The sequence below is a fragment of the Schistocerca piceifrons genome, chromosome 5 (genome assembly GCF_021461385.2).
Source record: "Schistocerca piceifrons isolate TAMUIC-IGC-003096 chromosome 5, iqSchPice1.1, whole genome shotgun sequence".
Taxonomy (NCBI): domain Eukaryota; kingdom Metazoa; phylum Arthropoda; class Insecta; order Orthoptera; family Acrididae; genus Schistocerca; species Schistocerca piceifrons.
The window spans coordinates 334,029,443-334,055,969 of NC_060142.1; the positions used below are offsets into that span (position 1 = coordinate 334,029,443).

General features: G+C 38.0%; 1 protein-coding gene across 4 annotated transcripts in view; it reads left to right on the top strand.

Moving 5' to 3' along the window:
* Window positions 1–26,527, top strand: part of LOC124799319 (E3 SUMO-protein ligase PIAS3) — a 290,452-nt gene that overhangs the window by 194,785 nt on the left and 69,140 nt on the right. For all 4 annotated transcript variants that reach the window (XM_047262906.1, XM_047262908.1, XM_047262907.1 and 1 more), the window contains 3 exons: window positions 4,200–4,326; window positions 17,834–17,870; window positions 21,119–21,289. In XM_047262906.1, the coding sequence (XP_047118862.1) occupies window positions 4,200–4,326; window positions 17,834–17,870; window positions 21,119–21,289 (335 nt within the window). The remainder of the gene's footprint in view (window positions 1–4,199; window positions 4,327–17,833; window positions 17,871–21,118; window positions 21,290–26,527) is intronic.

Consider the following 26,527-nt stretch of genomic DNA (forward strand, 5'->3'; position numbering starts at 1 on the left):
TTAATTTGCTCACATTTTTTCCCTTCTTTTGCACACTGTTTTGTTATGATTTTAATACTCTCATTACTTTTATACATATAGTTATTTTGTTTATTTTTTATTTACACCCATTTGTAAACTTTTAGGGGCCTTTGTTTTTGTGGCAACATTTGATTATACAGTATTCCTATTGTTTGTGTTCTTCTAATTTCCAAGCATTTTGAATTTTTTGTCTTGTGCCCCATCGTACACTGTCAGTTAAGATGCTACCTAATCACTTTTACTCATTGTCTGTAGCTATTTTTTATGGCCTTATGCCTAAATTTGTTAAGTTTTACCGACACTAGCACCTTCTGTTGATGTCCTGCCCTACTAGTGCGGGAAACGTGGTTCTCCTCTGCACCCTAGTGGCAATGTGGCCATCACTTAGACCGTTTACTCACCTGCTCTCCACATTGATTCGATGTGTGTGTCGCTCTACACTGCACTTCACCTGGTGGCTGTGACTATTTCAAAGTAATTTCCATTACTTTATTTGCCAATGCACCCAGCCCCCCCCCCCCCCCTTTCTCCTTTAATTTTGCTTTCATAAATTTTACCACAGTTTTTATCCTTCCAAGTTTACACATTTGATTTTTCCCCCATGTATTTTGATGGATTGTTCCTCCTGTAGATGATTTGTTACCATCATTCTGACTAATTGCCCTACCAGCCAGTGATACACAATGCTTTGCTAATGTTAATTTATTTTTAAAAAATTAATCCTTTTTTAAAATTTTGTGCAGCTAAGAACAATGCCCTTTAGTTTGTAACTTTATATAATTATGTCCTTGCTTTTCCTTTTCTTTTATAAAGATCTGGGGAAGCCTTAACCAGGCAAAACTTGTTATTTGTAGTAAAAATAACTTTAAAACTGAGACTGTTTCTTTATATAAGTAAAGACATTACGTGTCAGCTTTAGGCCAAAGCATTCTTCAGAAAAGAGAAACACACACATTCACACCAGCAAGCACACCTCACACACACAGCTGCCCTCTATCTGTAGCTGCTTAGGCCAGAATGCAACAGAGAAGTGTCAAACAGGAGCAACAACCAGGAATGGAGCAGGGAAGGGGGAAGGATAGCAGGGTAAGCATGGGGAAAGGAGAATCAGAATTGCTTGTTGGAGCATGCAGGGACTAGAGGCAGCGGGACAGGGCTGCTTGGTGCAGCATCAGTAGGCTGTGCTGGAGGTTGAGGGGGGGAGGGGAATGGTGAGCTGAAAGGGGAGAAGCAGAGAAGGAGAATGGACCAGAGGGTGTGCAGACAGAGAGCAGTGCACATGGAGGGTGAGGGGAGGTGAATTGTGAGAATGTGACAAGGTAGAGGTGGCAGAAACTGTTGGATCGAGGGGTTGAAGACAGCTTGGTTTCAGGAGCAGAGAATGTGTTGTAAGGTTAACTCCCATCTGCGCAGTTCAGAATATCAGATGGTGGAGAGGAGGATCGGTATGGCCAGTGTTGTGAAGCAGCCATTGAAATCAAGCATGTTATGTTCAGCTGCATGTTTTGCCACAGGATAGCTCACTTTGTTCTTGGCCACAGATTAATGGTGGCCATTTATCCTGGTGGACTATGACGTGTGGCTGCTTTCGCAGGTGGTCCAGCCCCTGGTGTTGTAGGATAACCCTGCACCCAAAGATGACTGTCCCATCAATGTAATGGTAGATTACAGCAATGGATTGGGTCAGGCACAAGTGAGCAGGGATGAAGAGAAGCACTGAAAAAGTGGTTGGTGTCCAGGAAGTAGGAGAGCAGACCATTGGCATAGATTCATCAGAGGAGCAATGCTTCCAATGAGACCACATTAAATTAATCTAGAGACATTCTGAATTGGCCCTCACACACTCAGTATCATTGACACAATAGTGTTGTGTCAATATATTCTGCCAAATTGCAAGGCAAGCACAGTATTATTGTGCATTATTTATGCCCAGGATGTGTCACTTAGAACACTGCATTCGTAGTGAACATGTCAGCACTCGCTAATGAAGAACTGACATGTATTGCGGTAGAGTTGGTTGTCGTGCAACACGTTGGCAGAAATTATGTGGAAAGGAGGAACAAGCCCAAGAATATTTTTGATAATATTTCAGTGGTCCAGGAGCTCTTTCATGGCAGTGTAGATTTGAAAACCATAACAATTATTTATAACAATGAAAATAATGAATTTTTGATAATATAATATAAACGGATAGATAAAAAATCTACTCACCAAGTGGTGGCATGTGAACACACAGACGAAAGGATTTAGCTTTTACAAGCTTTGAGAACCAGTGGCTCCTTCTGGCAGAAGAGCTGAGGGGGAAGGAACAGGGGTGAATCTTATTTGTCCATTCTGAGAACTGCTGCCAGTAAATCAAGTCAAACTTTTGTACTTACTGTCATGATACCATGATCTTCAGTTTCCTCTGCTATTCTGGACAGCAAGGTATATGGCATTTTCTGATCATCTGAACATCATTTCTTCAATGTCATAGATAGCACTTTCACTTACATCTTCCAGCCTCTTTTTTGATATTTTGTTATTTACCTTTTTTCGGTTGTTTGAGAAATTCTTTCAGTCATGGCAGGAACTGACATTAATTGCACAATACTGCCATTAGACAGTACAGTATATCGAACAACTCTCCGGTTTTTAAAGCTCTGCAGACCTCTTCAGTATTTTGTGCAAAGCATCAGTACCAATCTCAGATGGTCAAGTATCATTGGACAGTAGTCATTTTTGGGTGATTATTTAGACTACACTTTTTTATTTGTGTGTCTGATTCCCCCTCTCCTAAGCAACATGAGAATTTCTGGAGAATAGCTGTGCATGCCTCATGGGCAATCAACAAAGCATATACACCTCAAAGAGTAAGATAATTAAGTCTTTTCAAACACTGGCATTACATTCTCTCATAGTATTTAGTGTTTTGAACTCTTGAGACGATGTGAGACAGAAGTTACTCAGATGTTAATAAGCTGTTGCTGTTTTAAATTGACATGCTAGCTAGTATTACATTGCTGCTTACCACTGTCTCTTTGCCGCGCGGGATTAGCCGAGCGGGCTAAGGCGCTGCAGTCATGGACTCCGTGGCTGGTCATGGCGGAGGTTCGAGTCGTCCCGCGGGCATGAGTGTGTGTGTTTGTCTTAAGGATAATTTAGGTTAAGTAGTGTGTAAGCTTAGGGATTGATGACCTTAGCAGTTAATCCCATAAGATTTCTCTCTCTCTCTCTCTCTCTCTCTCTCTCTCTCTCTCTCTCTCTCTCTCTCTCTCTCACACACACACACACACACACACACACACACTGTCTGTTTGGGCTTGATTGTAATGTTTGCTTAGAGCCTTTCACAACTCTTCTGTCATGTCGTCATAAATTCTGGAAGCGTGAATGGCCAGAATCATCTTAATGAGATTTGCACTCTGCAGTGGAGTGTGTGCTGATATGAAACTCCCTGGCAGATTAAAACTGTGTGCCGGACCAAGACTCGAACTCGGGACCTTTGCCTTCTGCGGGGAAGTGCTCTACCAACTGAGCTACCCAAGCACGACTCATAACCCGTCCTCACAGCTTTAATTCCGCCAGGTTTCCTCCAGGAGTGCTAGTTCTCCAAGGTTCGCAGAAGAGCTTCTGTGAAGTTTGGAAGGTAGGAGACAAGGTACTGGTAGAATTGGAACTGTGACGACGGGTCGGGAGTCATGCTTTGGTAGCTCAATTGGTAGAGCACTTGCCCGCAAAAGGCAAAGGTCCCAAGTTCAAGTCTCAGTGCGGCAAACAGTTTTAATCTGCCAGGAAGTTTCATATATACTTCTTAATATCCAAATGTTCTGTAGTTTACAACACTTGGGATGCTGAGATCAATACATAAATAAATAAAATGAAACCTTTAGAGATGCTTTTTCTCTCTTAAATGTGTGATTATGTAATTACCTATCCAAGCGGAATAGGTATCTGTTGTGTGTGCTTACACATGTGATAATACAAACACTCTTTAATCAAATGTAGATACCAGTGATCAGTGGTGAAATTATTTCTCTATGTGTAGGGGCTAGTGTAAGGTAACACTGAAACACCCAATTTTATAAAATAATTTGTGTATTTCATGAAACATTGAAGTTAGAGGGAACTGGGGCCCTCATTTTGCTTTTGTTTCCATTATATATGGCTTTGATATAATAAACTTCTTTCTCTTAAAGGTACTTCCAGCAAGTTCTGGCTTCTCCAAAATTGCCTATTGACAGCAATGAGATTCAGCTACATCAGGATGGTTCTTGGTCTTCACTAATTGTTAAAAATGAACAGACCAGGGTGCTTTCTCCTATTGTAAGTTTATATACAAATATATTTTAGTAAGCTTCTGAACAATGTAGTTTTTATTTTTGTTGATACGTAACATATTTGTTATGTGGATTTTAGCAGTGTTGGGCTTTGGTGTGATAAGTTGTTTTCCTTATCTCACCTTGCTTCCCAGGCAAAGAGAAATGCATAAGGTAGGATTGTAATCCGTCCCAATTTTGTTTAGCTCTGGGGTTTTTAGGTCAGAATGGGTATGTTGGTTTAAGTGTGTAAGTGTTGCAAGTTTGCCAGCCTGTATTTACAAACAATGAAGTGACACAGTGGCTGCTTTGGTGCAGTGATTGTCCAAAATAGTCTATTGTTTTATATTATTGCATTGGAGTAAGCAGAGGGAAATGCTATTCACTTAGCAGGGAAAACATTCATTGTCTGTATAGGCTAGTTTTAAATCAGTAATTGCTCCAAATTAAGAACAAAACAAAATCAATATTTGTTTAATTACCAGGTTGCCAGCACTGCACACTTCTCACCTCCCCACAGTAATCTGTATATGGGGCAGTTGTAGACCCCTCCACTCTCTGCACTCCTCTTTGAAATGTTTGCGTGAACAAATCGTACTCATAGGGCAGCTTAAATCTTTAGGATGAAAATTGTACAGACTAGTGGTTGTGTATTGAACTTTCCATAAAGATTAGCAGCTATAAAAGAATAAAGTTCATTTTAAAAATGTGAAAATATCACATAAGTAATGATGCTGGATTCTTTTCACCTCAATTTGTGACCACCACCTCGTGAAATTTGTAGTCGGACCTCAGTTGCTGCAGGAGAGAGTTTTCATTTTACAATAGATCTAAGTTTGGAAACCATTCTTGAATTTGTGAACTATGCCCATAATTGTTTATCATAGTTAGGGCGGCAAAGATCCTCTCAGCTGAGACACTGGTGGCAGGAGTAGTCAGATAAGTTCAGAGTTCCAAATTTCACAGTATGCTATTCAGAGTCAATTTGATTTAATAAGCTTCATTAAATCAACAACATTATCGTGGCACATTCCTCATGGTTATAAATAATTCCTCCTGGAGTATAAATAACTACTAGCTGTGATAGCAAACAGGAAAATTTAAAAAAAAAGTGACTATAGCAGTATCTTAAAGACTATAATCCAAATCTAGGGAAACCATGTTTATATTGATCAAAAGCCATAGTCAAAGTTACTGAATTCATTTTGTTACTGCCCCTTCACTGATTACAAAATTTTACTGTAGATTCTTCTAATGGTGGTTTTCAAATTGACTTCAGCATCATTCCTCAGACATTGAGTTACTGGATCATCTGTACAAGGTGTCCAAGAAAAGTAATGAGGATGATTTTTTATCAATCAAAGTTTTTTTCAAACGGCGATGTTGCCTCTTCAAAATAGTTCCATTTGGCAGCTATACTCTGGCGGATTTGTTGTTCTCAGTCTCGGTAACGGCACTGAAAGGCTTCAACTTGTAGAGCCTTTAACATGTTGGTCACATTCTTTTGGATGTTCTCCAGAGTCCCAAAATTATATCCTTTTAATACTTTTTCAGTTTTGGGAAAAGAAAAAGTCACAGGGACTCTGATCAGGTGAATGGGTAGGCCGTGGAATAACAGGAAAGTCTTTTGAGGTCAAAAATTCCGTGATGGAAGTGGCTGTGTGACACGAGACGTTGTCATGATGCAGCATCCACTTGATTGCAGTGCCTGGTCTCACTTGATTCACAATTTTTCTGAGCCTTTCACAGACATCTTTGTAAAAAACTTGATTGACAGTTAGTTCATTCTGGAGGAACAAATCTTTATGCATTATACCTCTACTGTGAAAAAAGCAAATTTGAATTGTTTTGATCTTTGTTTTGCTCACTTGTGCTTTTCGTTCAAGGAGATGTCTCGGTGTGCCACCTTTCACTTTGCCGCTTTCTCAGGATCATATTCAAAAATCAGTCACCATCTGTGATCACATGACTGAACTTCATGGTGATTGACAATCATCTCAATAAAATCAATGCACACTTTTTCTTGGATTATCCTTCTGCTCAGATGTGAGGTTTTTCGACACCATTTTGACACAAACATTTGACATATGCATAACTTTGACCAAAGTTTGACATGCAATGAAAGTGTTTAAACATGTCACCCATCATCCTTATTGTTGAACATCAGTGTGATCTCGCAAGAACATGCCCACATTCAATGTTTTTCTCAGTTGTTAGTCCCCTCCCACAAGATTAACACAAATCATGATGGCATAGCATTGCTCTAAATTCTGCTGTTCAAATTGCATAACACACAACTTGACTGGTGGCACTCTCAAAACTCACGTGATGGCTTTAAGGAGATGGAACTCGGACTGAGTGTCTGGAAGGGATGAAGACACTGACAGGTCTATACAAGTAGAACTACTAAGCACTCCAGGTCACACGCAATGTTGTCAGCCTCGTTACTTTTCTCTCACACCTCATATACTATTCATAGAAGACTTCTTACCATATCCTTAGAAATCCATCATACATGGTGTTCAACATATCTCTGAATTCCTTAACTTCTGTTTCACAATAACCAAGGTCATGGACTCTGGCGTGCAATATCTCAAATAATGCTCCATGAGTAGCAGTGCAGGTTCTTTATTCCACTTCTCATCTGTACACTCTTCCCAGAGCTCCAGCAGCTACTTGCCAATTCAAAAGAAATTAGTCATTGTTTGAATTGTAATGTACAGCAAGTGCAAACTTACAAAGTTCACTGAGATAATTAGAAGTTGGCAATACTAAAGCCTAAAATTGAGTTTGACAAACCACATGAAAAATACTTAACAAATGTTAATGCATCCATCACAGACAGTGAAGTATCCTAAACTGATTGTTGCGCAAGTTGCATAACAAACAACTGCTTGCAACGTCAGTGTTCATAGTGCTACCATATAAAATGGTGTGCAGTTTTGTGTGGTATGTTCACGTTGACATCGGCAACAGTTCATATTTTTATGACTGACTGCTGAAAATGGAACATTATTCATTGCAGATTCTTGAGGTGGCATATTTGGATGTAGTTTCTGGAAAGCAGACAGATTTGCAGAGAAACATTTTGCAACAGTGGTCTTAAGTTGAATAAATTCATCACAGTGAATAGAAATGAGAAAGTTGGTCATTAGAAGCACAGAACAAGCCCTGGTTCTCAATAAAGAATTGTCCACGCAGGAGGGTGCTTTATCACATGGGAAAGGACTCATTAGTAGTTACCTGTCGCCTCACCTGTCAGATATGCACATTAAAGAAGGCAGGTTGGACAAAAATATGGAAACACCAAAAACACAACACATTACTATGCCTAATATGGTGTAGGAAACCTGTTGGCATTCAAAACCACCTCCATTCACCTCAAAATGGATAAATACCAGACCTGTACTGTTTTCAAGGGAGTCTTAGACCATTATTCCTGCAAAATAGTGGCAAGTTCAGGTAACAATTGTGGAAATGGAAAGCGATAATACGCCATGCTTTCCAAAGTAGACCACAAAGACTCAATAATATTTAGATCTGGTGACTGTTGGGCATGGAGATTCAATAGTTCATCCCCATGTGCTCACAAAACCAGTCCTGGACAATGGGAACTGTGTGAACCGAGACACTGTTGTCTTGTAATATAGCATACCCATTGGGGAACAAACATTGTATCATGGAATGGACCTGATCAGCCAAAGTGGTCACATAATTTTTGATGATAATTTGACCTTGCAGAGTAACTGTAAAATATCATGATATGGCTGCCCAAATCATTACCGAACCCCCACCATGTTTTACTCATTGGACATAAACTCAGGCAGAAGTTGAACACTGTGAAACAAAATTCATCCGACCAAATTACTTTGTTTCATTGCTCCATCCAGGCCTTGTCTTCAGCATAACTTTTTCATGTTACGAGCGTTTGTGTCCACAGCTCATGGTCTAGTGGCTAGCGTTGCTTCCTCTGGATCACAGGGTACCGGGTTCGATTCCTGTCTGTGTTGAGGATTTTCTCTGCCTGGGGACTGGTTGCTTGTGTTGTCCTCATCATTTCATCATCATTTGTGACAGTGGCTAGATTGGACTGTGTAAAAATTGGGACTTTGTACAGGCACTGATGGCCCCGCAGTTGAGTGCTCCACAAACGAATCATCATCATCAACCACCACCACAACAACAACGAGTATTTGCATCACTGAAGAGTGGTTTTGGAATTCCAGCTCACTGTGCAATTCCCTGCTTATGGAGCTCCTTTGTGTTGTCTTCGTGCTTGTGCAACATTTAGTTCTGCAGTGACTTTTGCAGCTGTCGTTCTTTTACTTTTCCTCACAATTCTCTTCAGTGACCGTCTGTCGTGATCACTCGACACACATGCTTTCGTCTACATTGTGACCTAGCGGATGATGATATTGCGAATTCTTTGTGTGCAATATTAGTTTCGGCATGGTGCCTCTTGAACCACCAAACACATCAGTCACGGGAGCATCCACCGTACAAGCACCGACAATTTGCCCACATATGAATTCACTTAGCTCCGACTTCATGCACTCTCAACTACACAAACATTGTTCTGACCACAGCTGACACTTGCAACATATTGAAGAGATTGCACGAGGGCCATTCATGGTCGAGTACAAGAGTACAATCTGCAGTTTGGCTATTATCTCCATTTATTTTCAAACATTTGTTTCTCATGATGTTTGTATGTTTTTGTCAATCTACTTTACATCTGTGCTGTAAATGGTGCAGGCAAAGAATGAGACCAAATGATTTTAAACCTCATTTGCAGGTCTGTCCGTAGGTTATCCAGTGCAATACTCAAATACTGAACTTATGTAGTTTTCAGATGAATTCACAGTTGTGAATAATGACTACTATCAACTGTAGAATGGAATAATGACAATGAAAATTTGTGCCGGATCAGGACTTGAACCCGGATTTCCCACTTATCGCAAGTGGGAAAACTGGGTTCAAGTCCAGGTCTGGCACAAATTTTCATTTTCATCATTCCATTCTACAGCTGATGGTAGTCATTATTCGCAATTGCGAATTCATTTGAAGTGTTTAGCGATGGCTGTGGTCCCCGCAGTGCATTGTCATCAGAATAACACCAGTACTGCAGTATCGTATTATGTAGTTTTTATGTTAATAAATGAGTCTAAAGTCTAGGAAAGAGCAGTGCAGCCCTGGACACTTCTCCTATATTTCACACAGATTGCCTATATGTCACTGTAGTGTCGGCAGTGGAAGGATAATTCTAAGTTTAAAGTGAAAGCCAAGGAAAAGTGACGAAACCAATGAATGTGATTTTCATAATATGGAACCATACACGTATAAAGAACTAAAACGAGTCGTTTTTAGTATGTATGCACAAGTTTTTGTCAAGGAATCGCCCGCCGCGTGTGAAATACAGTCAGTGATACATTTTTTGACCGCGAGAAGCCTATCAGCTGCAGAAATTCATCGTCACTTAACAGAAGTTTATGGCTTGAATGCAATGAGTGAAGGTAAAGTGTGTCAATGGGTTAGAGAGTTTAAAAATGGCCGTCAAAACGTCCATGACGAAGAACGCTCAGGCCGGCCCTCTGTGATCACTGATGATTTGGTGGCTGCAGTCGAAACAAAGATTCGTGAGGACAGAAGATACACAATTTCCACTCTTTCTTTGGAATTTCCACAAGTTTCAAGATCGGTTTTGTACAAAATTGTGTCTGAAAACCTAAACTTTAAGAAACTGTGTCCTCGGTGGGTACCCAGACTCCCCACAGAGGACCACAAAGAGAAGAGATTTGCCACTTCATTGGACTTTTTGATTTGTTACGAGGAAAAAGGGGATGACATGTTGAGTCAAATTGTCACTGGAGATGAAACATGGGTATTCCATATCACTCCCGAAAGCAAGCGACAATCGATGGAATGGCAACACACAACCTCACCCGTCAAGGTCAAAGCCAAACAGACGCTGTCAAAGTGCAAGATTATGGCAACTGTGTTCTGGGACCGGCGCGGTGTTTTGCTAGTGGACTTTATGCCACGAGGAACGACAATCAACTCAGATGCCCACTGTGCAACTCTAAAGAAGCTCCGCAGAGCAATTAAAAACAAAAGGCGCGGCACGCTGACAAAAGGAGTTTTGCTCCTGCACGATAGCGCTAGGCATCACACCTCTCAAAAGACTCGGGATTTGATTGATTCTTTTGGCTGGGAAGTTTTGGACCATGCACCATACAGCCCTGACCTTGCTCCTAGCGATTTTCACTTTTTCCGGAACCTGAAACACCATCTTGGCGGGCAGCACTTCAGTGACGACGATGAAGTGAAAGCGGCCGTGAACTCTTGGCTGTCGGAGCAGGCGGCCGAATTCTTTGAAGAGGGAATTAAAAACTTAGTTGTACGGTATGACAACTGCTTAAATAAACAAGGCAACTATGTAGAAAAATAGGTAAAAGTGTGTAGAATCAGAAAATAAAAGTTTTTTTACAAAAGTATTTGCTTCTTTTTTTAAAAATATAAAAACGTCCCTTACTTAAAAAACAACCCTCGTAAAAGACCAGGTAGCAAAAGACACCTTAAGAAGAATTTTCCTGTACAACTATATACATTGCATTATTTCTTCTTCACTTGCAATCTTTTTATAACAAATCTGATGATAGTGACGCCAAAACACATTACGCAAAAATTCTAAAATAAAATAATGGTAATTTAGACAAAGATCTACTTGTAAGTGACATTATGACAAGACGCTTGTCTGTATCTACGAAATGGTTTATAATTACACGGTAGACAGTCATTGATCAAAGGTTACATATGTCTTGCTTTATTTTGCTTTATTGTTACAGCTATATAATTATTGTGTGCCAAAAATTTATTTATTATTTGCAGCAAGTACAAGGGTCAGTCAAAAAGTAATGCCTCCCATTTTTTGCAGTTTCGATTTGGCAAGAATTTCAAATGCAACTACATAAGTTGAAAACCATGACATTGTTGATTAATTTTTGACTTCCAATATAATGTCTGTCCATTTCCACAGTTTTGGTCTGTATTTTAACAAAGGCATATATTCCAGTGTGGTAAAACTTATGATCCTATTCCAAAGCCATTGATGCAAAGAAATTTTCACAGCATCATCATCTTAAAATTGAATTCCGTGATATACTCTTTTTAGCAGCTAAAAAAGGTCGAAGTCTGGTGGTGCCAGCTCAGGGCTGTATGGGGGATAAGACAAGAATTCTCATCCAGTTTTCACAATCACCTCAGTGGTACCCAACTTGCACAAACTTTTCTGGTATCCCAGTTGTTGAATAATCCTCACCATACTTCCCTAACTGAGGGAGGTAATGCAACACAAAAACGTCTGCATCACACAATAGTCGCCGTGAATGATGTCGACGACTCGCTGAATGTTGTGCGGAGGCACTGAGTCATCAGCCTGCATTTTGTCAGCCAACAGTGTTTGCCCTTCACCTTAGTTACAGCAACGAACCCACTGCCCAACAGTGCCGATACCCACTGTTGCATCACTGTACACATTTTTCAGTCTCTCATGAATGTGAATTTGTGTTTCTCCTCATGCATTCAAGAACCATATCACAGAACACTGTCTCAATATGAACATGGATGTCGGCCATTTCGCAAGTGACTATAGTACTGGCATCTATTGACTCAGAAAGTTACTACTGCAATGGATTTGAGAAGAAGCTTTGCGAAGTAGTGCCAAATTCAAATTTTTGACTTGACGAATCTTATTTAAGAAGGGAAAAAAAAAAGAAAAACATTATGGTAGGCATCACTTTTTGAGTGACCCTTATATATTTTTCAAATTTTGCAATTACATCCTCCTTTTTTCTTTCTTTCTTTCTTTCTTTCTTTCTTTCCTTCCTTCCTTCCTTCCTTCCTTCCTATTACATACATCTGCACATTTCATCGTAATATTGACATCAAAATTTTGCAGTTACTTGTGCTTACTGTTATGAAACATGCCATCCGACAGCTGCTACCTCCCTGGTTACTTGCAGTCATGTGTTCCCATCTCATAGCAGGGTGACCAGTGCCAGCATTGCTTCACTAAACACATAAGTAAGAGCGTTGCACCTGATCTATATTAGTAAATGGCTGGCTAACTTTTTTGCACTGATCCCCCCCTCCCGGCCTTCCCTCCAGCATCAGGCATGTTGTTTTAATTTATTACCTCTGTACTACTAACTTTCTATGCTATACAATTTGCAGATAGTATCCACATATGCAACTAAATGTACCTGCAAAATTATAACATAAAAAAATAAAATTGCAATGTGACATAATACTTTGATTGTGACTATATATGATGTAATTTCATGCTCTTTCTTTTAACACATGTCAAAAATTGTGCAACAGTAAAAGATTTTGCTTTTTGACAAACAAATATACCTTTGTTCCAAACACTTCTGTTTAAATTGTTTGAATAATTCTGATATATGGATTGCATCCACTTGATATTATCTTAGAAGTGAATATTTGAGTTTTCTCATTGTTTGCTGTATTACAAAATTACAGACCAAAACTGACAATAAAGATAGAGAAATAACTTTAACACGAGAAGCAGAAACACTAACCACTAAAAACATTACTTTATTTTATTATGGTGTCATATCAGAAAGAATAGCCCATAACTTTTGTAAAACTAATGTATGAATCAGTTTCCACATCCATGACAAAAGTAGGGGCAATCGTCAGACACACGCACACAAAACATAGCCATTTACACAATCAAGAAGTTATAAAATCAAATGTGATATCACACATTGTTTGCACATTTCAGTGTTCACATTGTTTATTATTCACAGAGCTCTACCAGAGAGTTTACTCATGTTTTACAACTGGTCAGGTGGTAAGTCACAGGGTTGGTCGCACAATTCACACACACACAGTTGCTGCCGGGGGTGTGGAAACTATTGTTCTTACATATTTTGTGGTGGTATCCATGCATTGCTATTGAGTTCACCAGTTGTTGGAGTTCTTGATTTGTTGGTCCAGGATCCGTTTGTCATGGCTTCTGTTGTATAAAAGTGCACATTTATTCTAATAATAAAATTTTGTGAATTTGAAAGTTTCTATGTGTGGCAACAAGTAGATGTTTCTCCAACAGATTCAGTGAGCACACAAAGATATGCAAGAACTGTAAATCCTCTTTTAGTGCACATCTAAAATACTACAACCGTTAACACCAACATCATACAGCAATCATTAAATGTCTTACATATGGTAGAGAAAGACAGATTAATGGATGCTGTAGAAGAAATTTATATTTATTGTGCCTTCAAAGAACAACCACAATATATACTTGGTGAACAAATGGACCTCACAAATAAAAAATTTTCTCGATGGTTTTAGACATATACCCTAATATATTACACTGTAAGTGCGCACTTTCAGATATCGCCCTGTCATGATATACATAATCTACTCAAAATTACAGTACATAAAATGGAATGTCATGATCAGTACATGATCAGTGTCATAGACTGGTTGCTGTTTAAAATGCATGCATATTGTGTTGTAACTCTGCCCAGTGTCAACCTTGTGTCAAAAATATTGAAACTGGTTGTATGATTTGTTTTCTAGATGCTTCTGTTGCAGGGAGACATAAAATACATCTTGCAATGGCAGCCAGGCCTGGTAGAACTCTTTCTTGTCTGCTCTACTATTTCAAGATATCATCTCAGGGTTGCATTAAAATATGGGGATATACTTCATCTGCTGTGGAGGAGTTTTTATTCTTCCATTCCTTGAATGAAACAATCTCTCTTCCTGGGTGGTACTGATACTGCACTTGTAGCCTCTATGTTAATAAACAAATGAGAGAGAAATAATACCAAACTTAGGTGGAAATCATTGTGGTGTACCTGGAAAAAAATGTGGTTTCCACTGATAATATATTATACGTATTATAATAAATCCGTACACTAAAAGACACTATACAGCAACTATAGAAAAATGATTACATTAATAATTGCATGTCTTACCTGCATAACTTGCACACATTTGTCGCACAGTGCCAGGAATTTTCTGCTTTTCATTGATGTCGAGCATGTTAGTGTATTGGAAAGATGGCCAAAGAAATGTAGAAATTTTATTTTTGGAAGTAATTACAACCTTCTCACGTAGAAAACTCAGGAGCTCTATTTTTAATCCCTCGTACCTCCTGTTAAGATATGCATATGTGGTATGCTACTTAATCACAAATCTATTCCATTCCCAATCATAATGAAGTCATCTTTGTACCTCCAGTCACTCCATTCATTGTCACTGACACTGCAGATTTGCAGTTTATGAAACCAAAGGATAACTAACTGGATTGTAGGTTCTTTTCACTTTGTGTTTCGTTAGTGGCCTCTTTAAATTGTTTCCAGAAATTGCAATTCTTCCTGCATCTCATTATCTTATTCCTGTAATCTGTAAGCAGAATTCTTTTCCATCAGCAAAGCAGCAGTTTCGTTACATTGAGCGTGTGAAGAGTCTAGTGTAGCGAACAAGTATTTCCAACCAATACTGACCCGTTGTTTCAAAGAGGAGCAGAGGCCTCATTTCATGTACCGTACCATGCATTTTGCTGTATTTATTGTTGCTGCGATGTTCGGAGCAGCGAAAGTGTGGCCAGCTGCTGTGTTCATACGATAAACAGCACAGGGAAGCCTATCGTGATTTTCCAAAGTTTTTATTATATTAACATTCTGGAATAATTTTGTAAATAAAACTTCATTCACAATAGACAAATACGTGTTTATGTTATGTGCTGTATGTATCAAATAGTGCAAATGTTTGTGTGAATCAATCCATCCATGAACTGTTGCAGCAGATGTTTTATTAATAACTTTTGTATTAACAGAAAGCATTACACTTTTTCCAATTGCTTCAGCCTCTTCTTTGACATGTGTACTTATTGTAGAGAGATGTGGATCTGCATAGCTAACTTCTCCACATAGATGTATCAATTCTTGAACAAGTTCTTCGAAACCTTCCCCAGAACAGCATTAAAGGGTCTCCTATCCTCAGGATGCATTGTAACACAATTTATTGTAATACAAATTTTTATCACTGCTAGTATCCGAGAAAGAACTGTGTCAGTGGGGGCTTTCTTAAAATTGTGTTTCCTGAAAAGAGTGGTCCCAACTGGTAACACAATAATGTAGAGCAGTTTATGCACGGTGTGTACCTAGTAGCTCTGTTGTTTTTATCTTTGAAGACCCTTCTTCAACATGTACTCATTGGTTTCAGGCTTATTTTTTACTGCACTTATTTCCGAACTCTGCATGGTTCTCTCTCTCTCTCTCTCTCTCTCTCTCTCTCTCTCTCTCTCTCTCTACTAGAAGATTTGTGAAGTTTTGTGTGCCTTAACACTGTGCCATGAAAAAGTAGTCAAAAGAGGGGAAGAGTGGAGACTCTTCAGAGATTGACACTGTGGAGATAAATTTCAGAATTTTCACTTTTGTAATAGATAAAGAAACATTTCATTTCGTAAGAGTTAAATGTTAACCTATTGAAGGAAGAGAGCCATTTTCCGAAGCTTATACCTGTCAAATGTTATGTGATATCCAACTGTGGAAAATCAGTGGTGGGATAATCGACAGGAAAAAAGAATTATTTCAGTGAGTCCAGTAGTTTTTAAGATATGACCTGATAAGTTAACTTACTGAAGAAGAAGATAAATGCTTGAAAGTGATTTTCTGTTACTATGTAAGGCAGACAGCTGCCTTCAACATTGCATTGCTTACAGCGACAACTTCATGGCTTTGGCCCTTAAATGTCGGATGTCAATCAATTGAAATCTATTTATAGGATACGGTCATGTCTTCTGTACTAGGCCAAGATAGCTGGTGTGGGCAGCCTATGCAGTTAGGATGTGCTCATCCTGTCTCACATTTTGCCTAGTCGGTCATGTAGGTCTCTGTTGCTATTCAGCACACAAAGTGGAAATACTATCAATGTCTTTCTGGCTTTCCTGGCAATAATTTGCTACTTTCTTAGTCACCAGCATCAGTGAACAGCCTGCTAATGTTATGTTACTAATGAATTTTATATTTATGTTAAGAACATTACTGTACTGGTTACTTTTCCTTGGGGAGCACTTACTGTTTGTGTCAAATATTTCCCATCCATTATTCATCAAGTAAAAGGTGTTGGGGCAGTATGCATTTATTCAGAAGATACATTGTTTGCTCTTTATCAGCTGATAAACTACTTTCACAAACTTTGAAAGACAGTATGCCTTCATCGAGTAGGTGCAATAAATTGTGAAAAAGTGATCTGGTTCTTCTAGGACCTTATTTTCAAAGTTTGATATGATTCAGCATTGAAATGCTCTGGGATTTTGCAAGTTACCAAAGCAAAATTCAGTGGGGTTTTGCAGTATTATGATAAAGCAAAAAATCAGGGATCATGATCACCACCACCTTGAACAGTTTCCAGCTCCAGGCTGGGCCCATTTGGAACATAAGCCTCGCCATAGTCCTGGTTTCTCCCAGTGTTTCAATAATTTTGCAGGAAACTTCTCCCTGTCTGCAATTTTCAGTGATCTCTTTCTTATTTCTTCCATTTTCCCCTATCACACTTCCCAAGTACTTCGGCACTTCGCACTTTCTTCAATTGTTAACCTACAATTCTTATTTCACTAGTTGGTCTACGTTTTTTTCTAGTTTTAACCAGGATCTCACATTTGTTTACATTACATTTCATTCCATACTGTCACACAGTTTCTTCCTGAATCTCTTCCTCCCTGTTTTCTCAGACCATTCACGAGCAGTGTTGCTTACATCTGTCTTCTCCAGTCTTTTCTGCCACTTTAGTGATTATCTCATCCAAGACCACAGTGAAGAGGAGAGGTGACAATGCGCTGCCATTTGTTTGCTGAACCATTCCTTCCCTTCATTTCCCACTTCCACATAACTCAGGCTTCCTTAGTACATCTTATCCATTCTGCTTGTTGTCTCTTTTTCCACTCTCTTCTTTTCTAGTGCTTCCCAGACCTTTCTTCTATAGACACTGTCAAATGACTTTTCTATATCAAGAGGGGCCAGCACAATGTTTCCCTAAATTCATAGTGGTGCTCCTGGAGCTGCTTACTGCAAATATAAGGTTAACAGTTGACTGCCCTGATCTGAAGCCATGCTGTTCCTCTCTCAATTTGTTCTTGATCCTTCCTTGGATTCTGCTCTCCAGGATCTTATCATGTATCTTGGCACAGTGTGGTATCATTGTGACACCACTGCAGTTACTGTAATCCTTCTTACTCCCTTTTTATATTATGATGATAGAAGAAGAAAGATTTTTATGTTCATTCATTCAGGAAAAAGTTACAGAATTTTCATGTAGAAAGTAGGTTCTCCTGCACACTCCTAACGAGTTGGTTAGTGAAGAACATAACTTTGCGGTGATGTATGAAAATATTCTATTTTAATGAACTGAATTTTCTACATGTATATGTTTGAAATGAGTATTTCTGGCTTTCATTTTATATTTTCCCTGTGTTTCAGCCTGATGTGACATCAAGGAGTGAAAGTGAGGATTTAGGTAAGAACATTCACAAGCCACGAATTTTTGAAAAGAATCATTTATTTGGTGTAGAAGCAAATTCATAATGAGAATTGTGCAACATCACTTCACATTGTCTTGCTTTCGTATTCTGATCAAGTAGTTGTAGTAGTTTAGTACTACTTAGTTAATCCTCGCATAAAATTCTCTCTACCTGCATTTTCACTTATTTATCTAATTTACTGTAATATTAAAGTACAATAATAAATTATGCCAGTCCTTCAGCCTGTTAAGTGTTCTTAGTTTCTCCTACTAGTTTTTGTACTCAAAACTTGAGCTACGCAGTGCTGTTTCTGAGCTAGCACCACAGTTACATAGATGTGTATGGCATCTACTCACATAGATCATGTTTAACAATCTTAAATGCAACTAGCTGTTACAGAAGCATTTGTTACCTGTGTCTTCACAAGCCAGAAAACAGGATATTTCAAAATGAATATACTGATTTTAAGGCTTTGAAGCATTTATTATATTCAGTCTACAGTTTTAAATAATCATGAAATAGAAGAGCAGCTCAAACAGTTTTTCTTACAAGTGTTCAGTTGAGGACCATTCATCACACATCTAGTCTACGATAGTTCTTCACTAACCTTGATTAGTGTGTCTGGAGTAATTGTTACAACGGTGCTGTTTCTAAAGTTGGATAGATAAGCTGGTAGTGGAAGCACATACAGGTCAAAATTGCATGGCATCAAATCGTGTATGGACATAAAGGTCATGCAAAAAAAGCTCTTTTCACTCAGCCCCTTGTGGTTAGTCTAGTGGTCAGATACAACACTACTGAACCAATTGTAGGTGCCAAGTGAAGTTTTTTGATTCTGCTTTTCATCTGCAAAGTAATGCCCATTAACTTTCCACCAGGATGTGGCAAAAAAAGAAATCAATTTAGGGGAGTTTTTGTGGGGATTTGTGTGTGTTCACTTTGCCTCTTAGGTGAAATGTCGATTGACACTGAAGATGACAGGATCCAGAAAATCTTCAGTCATGCAGCAACATTTCATATGCATAGTTGGTAGGTAACCCATAGTCTGCAGGCCTTAGAGTTTGTAACAACCGAAAATGATTAAGATGCAGTTGGAAGCATCTTGTTAAATCTCCACACAAACATCACTCTAACTACAAATTCACGATTCGCTTTTGGAACTGATTTCTTGGGGCTACGCATGAGAGACAGTCACTCTTGGTAGTCCCATACTCTTCCCTTTGTGCAGAAGTATACAAACAAAACTGTTTGAGTTGCTGTTTCATTTTATGTATTATTTATAATGGTATGTTAAATGTAATAAATGCAACAAATCCCTAAAACCCGCACGGTTCATTTTGAAACAGCCTTTACTATCAACTACTGTAGTGCATCCTCCAGACTTGTCTTTTTATTTTGATGTTGAATTGTGCTATTCAGTCCTCGCTTATTTATCTTACAGGTGCATATAGGTATTGGGGAGAGGGGATATTGGGAAATAAGTCATAGGAGAAGCAGGATTTGGCAGTCCTTGATTTCTGTTTTAAGCTTTACTTGCACACACTTGTGCATGCACGTGTGGGAGAGTGAGTAGGTTAAATGATGAAAGCAGTAAGGGTATGCTGACTTTTAATTGTTTTCGTTGCAGAATTATCCTGTTATGTTATAAATGAATTTATAATGTACAATCAACAAAACAAAAGTGTTCATATAGAAAACATCCAGGTCCAATGTCGGGCATTGTTGGCATGTACAGTCAAGTCACAAATTGTGGCAACACATTTATCACAACAACGAGGCCATTTATACAGAACATTGAAAAATTATACCAATTTACTATATACAGAAGTATAGGATGTCCTAGTGACCATGAAATGCATAGTGATTTAACTGACAGCATTAGATGCAGTCTGAGGGAGCTGTTAGCATCAGTGTGCAAGTAGCTCATGGTCAAAGTACCCAGTCATCATTCATTGAATCAGAGTTCTAGTCCACTGTCTAGCCAGTATGTTTCATGTCCCTGCTGTAGCAAATGGCAACAGCCTTTCTGTGGTAGTTTCTCTTTTCTTGATGAGTACAGCACTGCTGCATAGTATTTGTGGTCTGTAAGAGAACTGTCATAGTATGAGTTAACTATAACTGTATTACAGAACTCACAAAATTTTATACAAAATTCATCCAAGTTATTTTAAGGGCATTCTTTATTATACTATATTATTACTGTTATTTTGAGGAGTAAGTTATTTTAGATCAGCCAGACTTCTAGCAAAATTTTAGCTTTCACAAAGCTCCTATTTCAGATGTAGGAGAGAGTAACTATTCGAATTATTATTCAATTCTTTGGTATGAATGAAACTAGTAATTATATACCTTTTTTCCAAAGTATGCATTCAAATGTAAGCACCAAGGTCAACAGCACTCCTTTTGCCCTTTTATTCAGAAAAACAAAACTACATTTTCGTCAGTTAGTCTCATGCAACTTAAATTCAGCACTTATTTCTGAACAATGCAGTGTCACGTCCAGTTTTGAAAATTTAACCCCATTCTTGATGTAAATCCTAGCACCAATCACAGTAAGCTGATTTGAATGTTTGTCATTACTGATGACAGTGACTGCAATAAAATATATAAACTGTAACACGGCTGTAACAAGCAAGTGGGTGGTTAGTCATCTTTTACTGCATGACAGATAGTGTTAAAACTGTTTCCAAAAACAAAGGATAAGGTTAAAATAAAGAAAAACAGTTGGTGCACACGCATGTATGGGTAACATTTATTTACCACATGAGCCTTCTTGTAAATCAGTCATCTCACACAGGTGACCTGTCTGTGATCTTCTGGCAGATATTGGCACATCATCATACTGTGCCAAAGTGGTTAAATTAAAACACTGTTTGTATGGTGGTATTTGTATGAAAGCTGAAAGAAAATTAGTTCATTGAACACAGTACTGACCAATCTCCAGGAGTTTTGGGCATTTGTCGAGCAGTGATGAATCAACTTAGCATCCAAAGCCATTATCAGGACCATTGTTGGTACCTTCTGCTATAAAGTTGTGTGTCCAATTGATCTGGTAATAAAATATTTAGTAGTGTATTATTTGTACTGAATATTAGTAGGAGTCACTGTTTATAAATTAAACAGAATTAACTAGCGGGAAGAAAATATAGCAGAACAAAAACCTTCCGCACTTTTTTTTAAGTATGCTTAATGGTTGTTTACCTTATTAAGACAATCAAGTGACAGATTTATTTATTCATTCTAGTGGTGGTATCAGACAAGGATCCAGATGAGCCAGCTAAAAGTGAGAAAGCAGACAAGCCAGAAAAAGCAGAAGTTATAGACTTGACACTGAGTGATTCTGATGATGATACAAGTAGTGCAACAAAAGACAAAAGCTCTAAAGATTCATCTCAACAGTTAATGAAGACATCAGGTATGTAATGGGCAATTTTAGTTCTTCCAAAATAACTGTCATCATTAGGCTTTGAATATAATGTACAGAACAACTTAATTGAACGCATTGGAAGAAGGGAATGCAAAATATTATTGCTGTTGCAGTCTTGGATGTTGCCACATTTTCTCCCAAGATGTAATGTGGTAATGAACTAGTTGAAAGTATTTCTCAAGTTAATTTTAGTTTGGGTATCTCAAACCAAATGGAGAATCATTATCTCTTGTCAGTTAGGGGGATGACTTTATATTTTTATTCAGTTGTAAAAATTACTTTTTTTCTAAAGCATTTGCTAGAAACATAACATAAAGCTGAAGAACATACACTATGTGTACACTTTTTATTTAAATTACAGTACATATCGACCTGTTTTGTCTCAGCATTTGAAATATTAAATCTAGAAAAAATAAATAAAATGCTTAATATCATAACATACTGAAGAGTATTTTCTGGCTGACATCAGTAGTTTATATTTCTAAATTAATAAGGTACAAACGTTAAATTTATACAAGAATTTCGACATGCCTCTTGTACAAGGCACCTACTTAGCATTTATACAATGAAGTTTTTTTTTATTTCTTAGTTAATAATGTACACATCATTAAATTTACGGGAGGTATTCAGCATGCATCTAGTGCAAGAAACTGCTTAGCATTTACAGAATGTTGCAGTTGTGATGCTCTGTACAGTAAGGCATTAATATTTCAGTCAGTGCTTCAGTCTGTTATAAACCATGGAACATATTTTTCACACAGATATACTGAGAGTAAAATGAACATGATCTTTCAGCTTATGCCTTTTATAATTACAAAGAGCCCTTAAAGACAGTTCCTTTTCAGTTTCCTTCATGCATATAGAATATGATGCTCACTGCCTGGACATCATTTTCCTCAAGCAATATGATGCAATTCTCAAGAGATTTACTCGTATTTTTCATACTGTTAAAACAATTCTAATGTTTTGTTACTACCATCTCAGTGTTTGAAGTGAGATTATAGCTATTGAACATACTGTTCCAGTCAGATGAATTGCAAAACCTCTCCGTGAGCATGCACCTACAGTGAAAGTCGGTGACCCCCAGCTGAATTTCAAGAACTGGGCTTCAATATCCACTGCGGAAGGAGTAACAAAACTACTAAAATAAAGTTAAAATCTATTCGTCACAAAATCACTGTCAATGTTTTCTAACAAAGACTATAGTACTGTTGCCACTCCATCAGAATGTTCATTCAGGGTCTCCTTTTCAGTACTATTTTCGTTCGTAACAAGTGCAATAGACAAACTATGCGAAAGGCGATTTTGGAAGGTGCTTTATCCGCAACAGCAGGTTTGTTTTAAAGCATAAAACAGTTTCAAAAACTTTGGTAATTGGTTATAAAAAATATTGGGGGGGGAGGCATACTGGCGGTCTTGCCCCAGGAAATTTTCTAAATTTTAGATGAAAAATAGTGAGATTAAAAGTTTTTTAAGCATTTTAGAGTCATATGATCAACATTAGAACCCCAAAAAACTTGACTCTTGATAACTCGACACTCCAGGAAACTTGACAAACTTGACGAATTTTTTTACTTTGAAAAAAGAAACAAAGCATCAACACTCCTGGTATTTTCATAAATAACTAATTTAATTTACAGTAATAATCATGCTTATAGGCTATTGCAGGGCAATGAATATATAGCGCTCAAAAGACTAAATTTATATTTAAATAAATCCTTAAACTATCATTAATAGAATAAAACATGAAATATTGCTGTTCTACAGTAATAGCACTTTGATTAATAAGTGAAATAGCTAATTAGTCATACTTTGAATACGGCTCAGGGTTCATTAAATGAAAACAATATCTGAAAGTTAATGCTTTAGTAGTTAATAAAGTTTATAGAGTATGCCTAATACTTTCAGTCAAAAAGTACCTACGAAGCGGGTTTTAATTGGGTCTTACCCCTAAAAATATTTAAGTATTTTAAAGTACCTAATACAGTACTATAGTATATAGTAATACAGTACTAAACTAGTACTAATGTTTCAAAACTGAAAATTTAACATTATTTATGTATTTAATTCTCTATTTTATAAAGATTTTTAATACTGTTCTAAATGCCATTATTAGGGCTAGAGTGTCTTCAGAAAGGTGCAAATGTCGACTGTCTGACTGGATTATTGAATATGAAGTCGTTGATGACTGATCGGATATAGAGTACATCCAAAACGTCTCGATGGGCATGAAGAACAGCCAAGTTGTTCAATTGCTTCTGTCACATTGTTGATCAGAGATATGACTTCAGACATCTAAGAACGTTAAAAGACCATTCTGCTGTTGCTGTTGTGATTGGAACTACTTGGAGAAGCTTAATGCCCTTCACTACTTCACATAACATTTCGCCAACTGCAGGCTCTTGTGTGATGTACTTTATTACATCATGCATGTTTTTTAAGACCAATTGTTTATTATTCTTGATATCGGCTAACATATTCAAGTGTAAGCGCAGTCTCTCAATGTCTAGGTCATTTTTTAAAAACTCTGTTGATTTGTCCAAATTTGTTTCACCTCTGTTTATTAAAAGCAAATACTCTTGTTCTATTGCAATGACCTGTGAGTCCAGTTGAAGCAAACCGCTCAGTAATGCAAGATTGCACCGTGTCACAAACTTCAGTGTAAATAGTTTTGTATTATTCCTTTGGGATTTTGAAAGTGTGCAGTGAACTGGCTTTGTTGTTTTCATACCTCTTTGGTATACTTCGATTACGAGGAAGAAAAGGATCAACTTGTGAAGGCATTTTCTTTTAAATGCAATTCCCAAAAGTATTCAGAACTGTCACACCTTCCATTCAATATACGAATCAAGCCCTCATATATATTCTTTCCAGATCGGCTACACTGAGATGAGGGCATTGAATGTTTTCATTGACATCCTCTACTGGGGTCTTTGCATGCCAATAAAGACGTAAAAAGAAATAAGTCTTGAATTGTAACATTGACTCAAGATAGCCTGTACATTTGTAACCTGCCTCTGTTTTGTCGCCTGCAGAAAATGTTTCAAAAAACTCTAGAAGTTCTTCAAAGTTTTTTACTATTCTCAAGATACTAGAAGGTCGCATAGTCCATGGAGTAGGGCAAAGGGGTCATAGACAAGCTTGGTCATTGGCCTTCTCACAGCATGTGCTTCTGAAGAGTCCCTTCCTTTTGTTGGAGTCCCTTATGGTGATTATTAAGTCCTTCGCTAAAGACATAATATCCCTCATAGATGCAAGATGGCGGGGACTGTCTACAACTGCCAAGTCTAAACAGTGAGGAGTGCAGTGCACACAACGTGCTTTTGGTTGTTTATCCAAAACTACGTTTTTTAGTCCTTTGAACTTACCTCTCATATTCGAGGCACCATCATAGCACTGTCCTCTTAAGTTATCCATTCACAAATCAAGACGAGCGAAAATGTCTTTTAAAATACTAAATAGAGTTTGTGATTCAGTGTTGGGGGTCTCGTATAAGCCAATAAAGTCTTCATTGACGATTAAGGTATCATCGTCAGTACGAATACAAAATGAAACTTGTTCATGAATCGAAGAATCACTTGTTTTGTCAACCATAATAGAAAAATGTTCAGTCTTCTTGATTGAAGCCAATATCTTTCTCAAAACAAACTCTCCTAGTAGATCAATGATCTCGTTTTGAATTTGGGACGTCAACTTATACGCCAAACACGCTAACCAATCTTTAAACTCCGGTATATCTTTCTTTCGGAGTTCCAACAATTGAAAAGAAATAGAGTTTACATCTTCGTGCACTCTAATTGCTAGTCCTTGTCGGCATGGAAATTGCACAGTAGTAAAAATTGTCTCCAGAGCTAAACAGCCTTTCTTCATATCACTATGTAACTGTTCATTCAGTTGGGAGATCACACTTCGGTTAGTGATAGAATTCAGTTTCAGATCACCTTCTTTATACATCAACATATTTCCATGATGACGGAATTTTTCCAAAGCCTTTTTCCAGTTAGAAAACCCTACAGAAGTAAATGCGTCCCCCCCCCCCCCTCTCTCTCTCTCTCTCTCTCTCTCTCTCTCTCTCTCTCTCTCTCTCTCTCTCTCTCTCTCTCTAAGAAAATTGTTAGATTTTTAGGATCTGCCTGTCTGCAGGTTTTGCAAAAAACTTTTTCGGTAGATGCTTCATATTCTAGCCATGTATATTTGATCAACCAAGACTTCTGAAATGATCTTGACTTATCGGATTGTCCAGGTTTCGGCAGTGTACGGTTCTCGCCTGAAGACGACGAAGCAATTGACGACACAATAATTGTTGGAGGTTGACTTGCAGTATCATCAACATCCAAGCGCGTCTTTTTGGGAACAAATTTATCAATTGCAAACTTAATTCACAATACACTAAGAGACTAAAGTAAACCAATAAAATGTTGTTGTTGTGGTCTTCAGTCCACAGACTGGTTTGATGCAGCTCTCCATGCTACTCTATCCTGTGCAAGCTTCTTCATCTCCCACCTACCTACTGCAACCTACATCCTTCTGAATCTGTTTAGTGTATTCATATCTTGGTCTCCCTCTACGATTTTTACCCTCCTTGCTGCCGTCCAATACTAAATTGCTGATCCCTTGATGCCTCAGAATATGTCCTACCAACTGATCCCTTCTTCTAGTCAACTTGTGCCACAAATTTCTCTTCTCCCCAATTCTAGTCAATACCTCCTCATTAGTTATGTGATCTACCCATCTAATCTTCAGCATTCTTCTGTAGCACCAAATTTCGAAATCTTCTATTCTTTTTTTGTCTAAACTATTTATCGTCCACGTTTCACTTCCATACATGGCTACACTCCATACAAATACTTTCAGAAATGACTTCCTGACACTTAAATCTATACTCGATGTTAACAAATTTCTCTTCTTCAGAAACGCTTTCCTTGCCGTTGCCAGTCTACATTTTATATCCTCTCTACTTTGACCATCATCAGTTATTTTGCTCCCCAAATAGCAAAACTCCTTTACTACTTTAAGCGTCTCATTTCCTAATCTAATTCCCTCAGCATCACCCGACTTAATTCGACTACATTCCATTATCCTTGTTTTGCTTTTGTTGATGTTCATCTTATATCCTCCCTTCAAGACACCATCCATTCCGTTCAACTGCTCTTCCAAGTCCTTTGCTGTCTCTGACAGAATTACAATGTCATCGGCGAACCTCAAAGTTTTTATTTCTTCTCCATG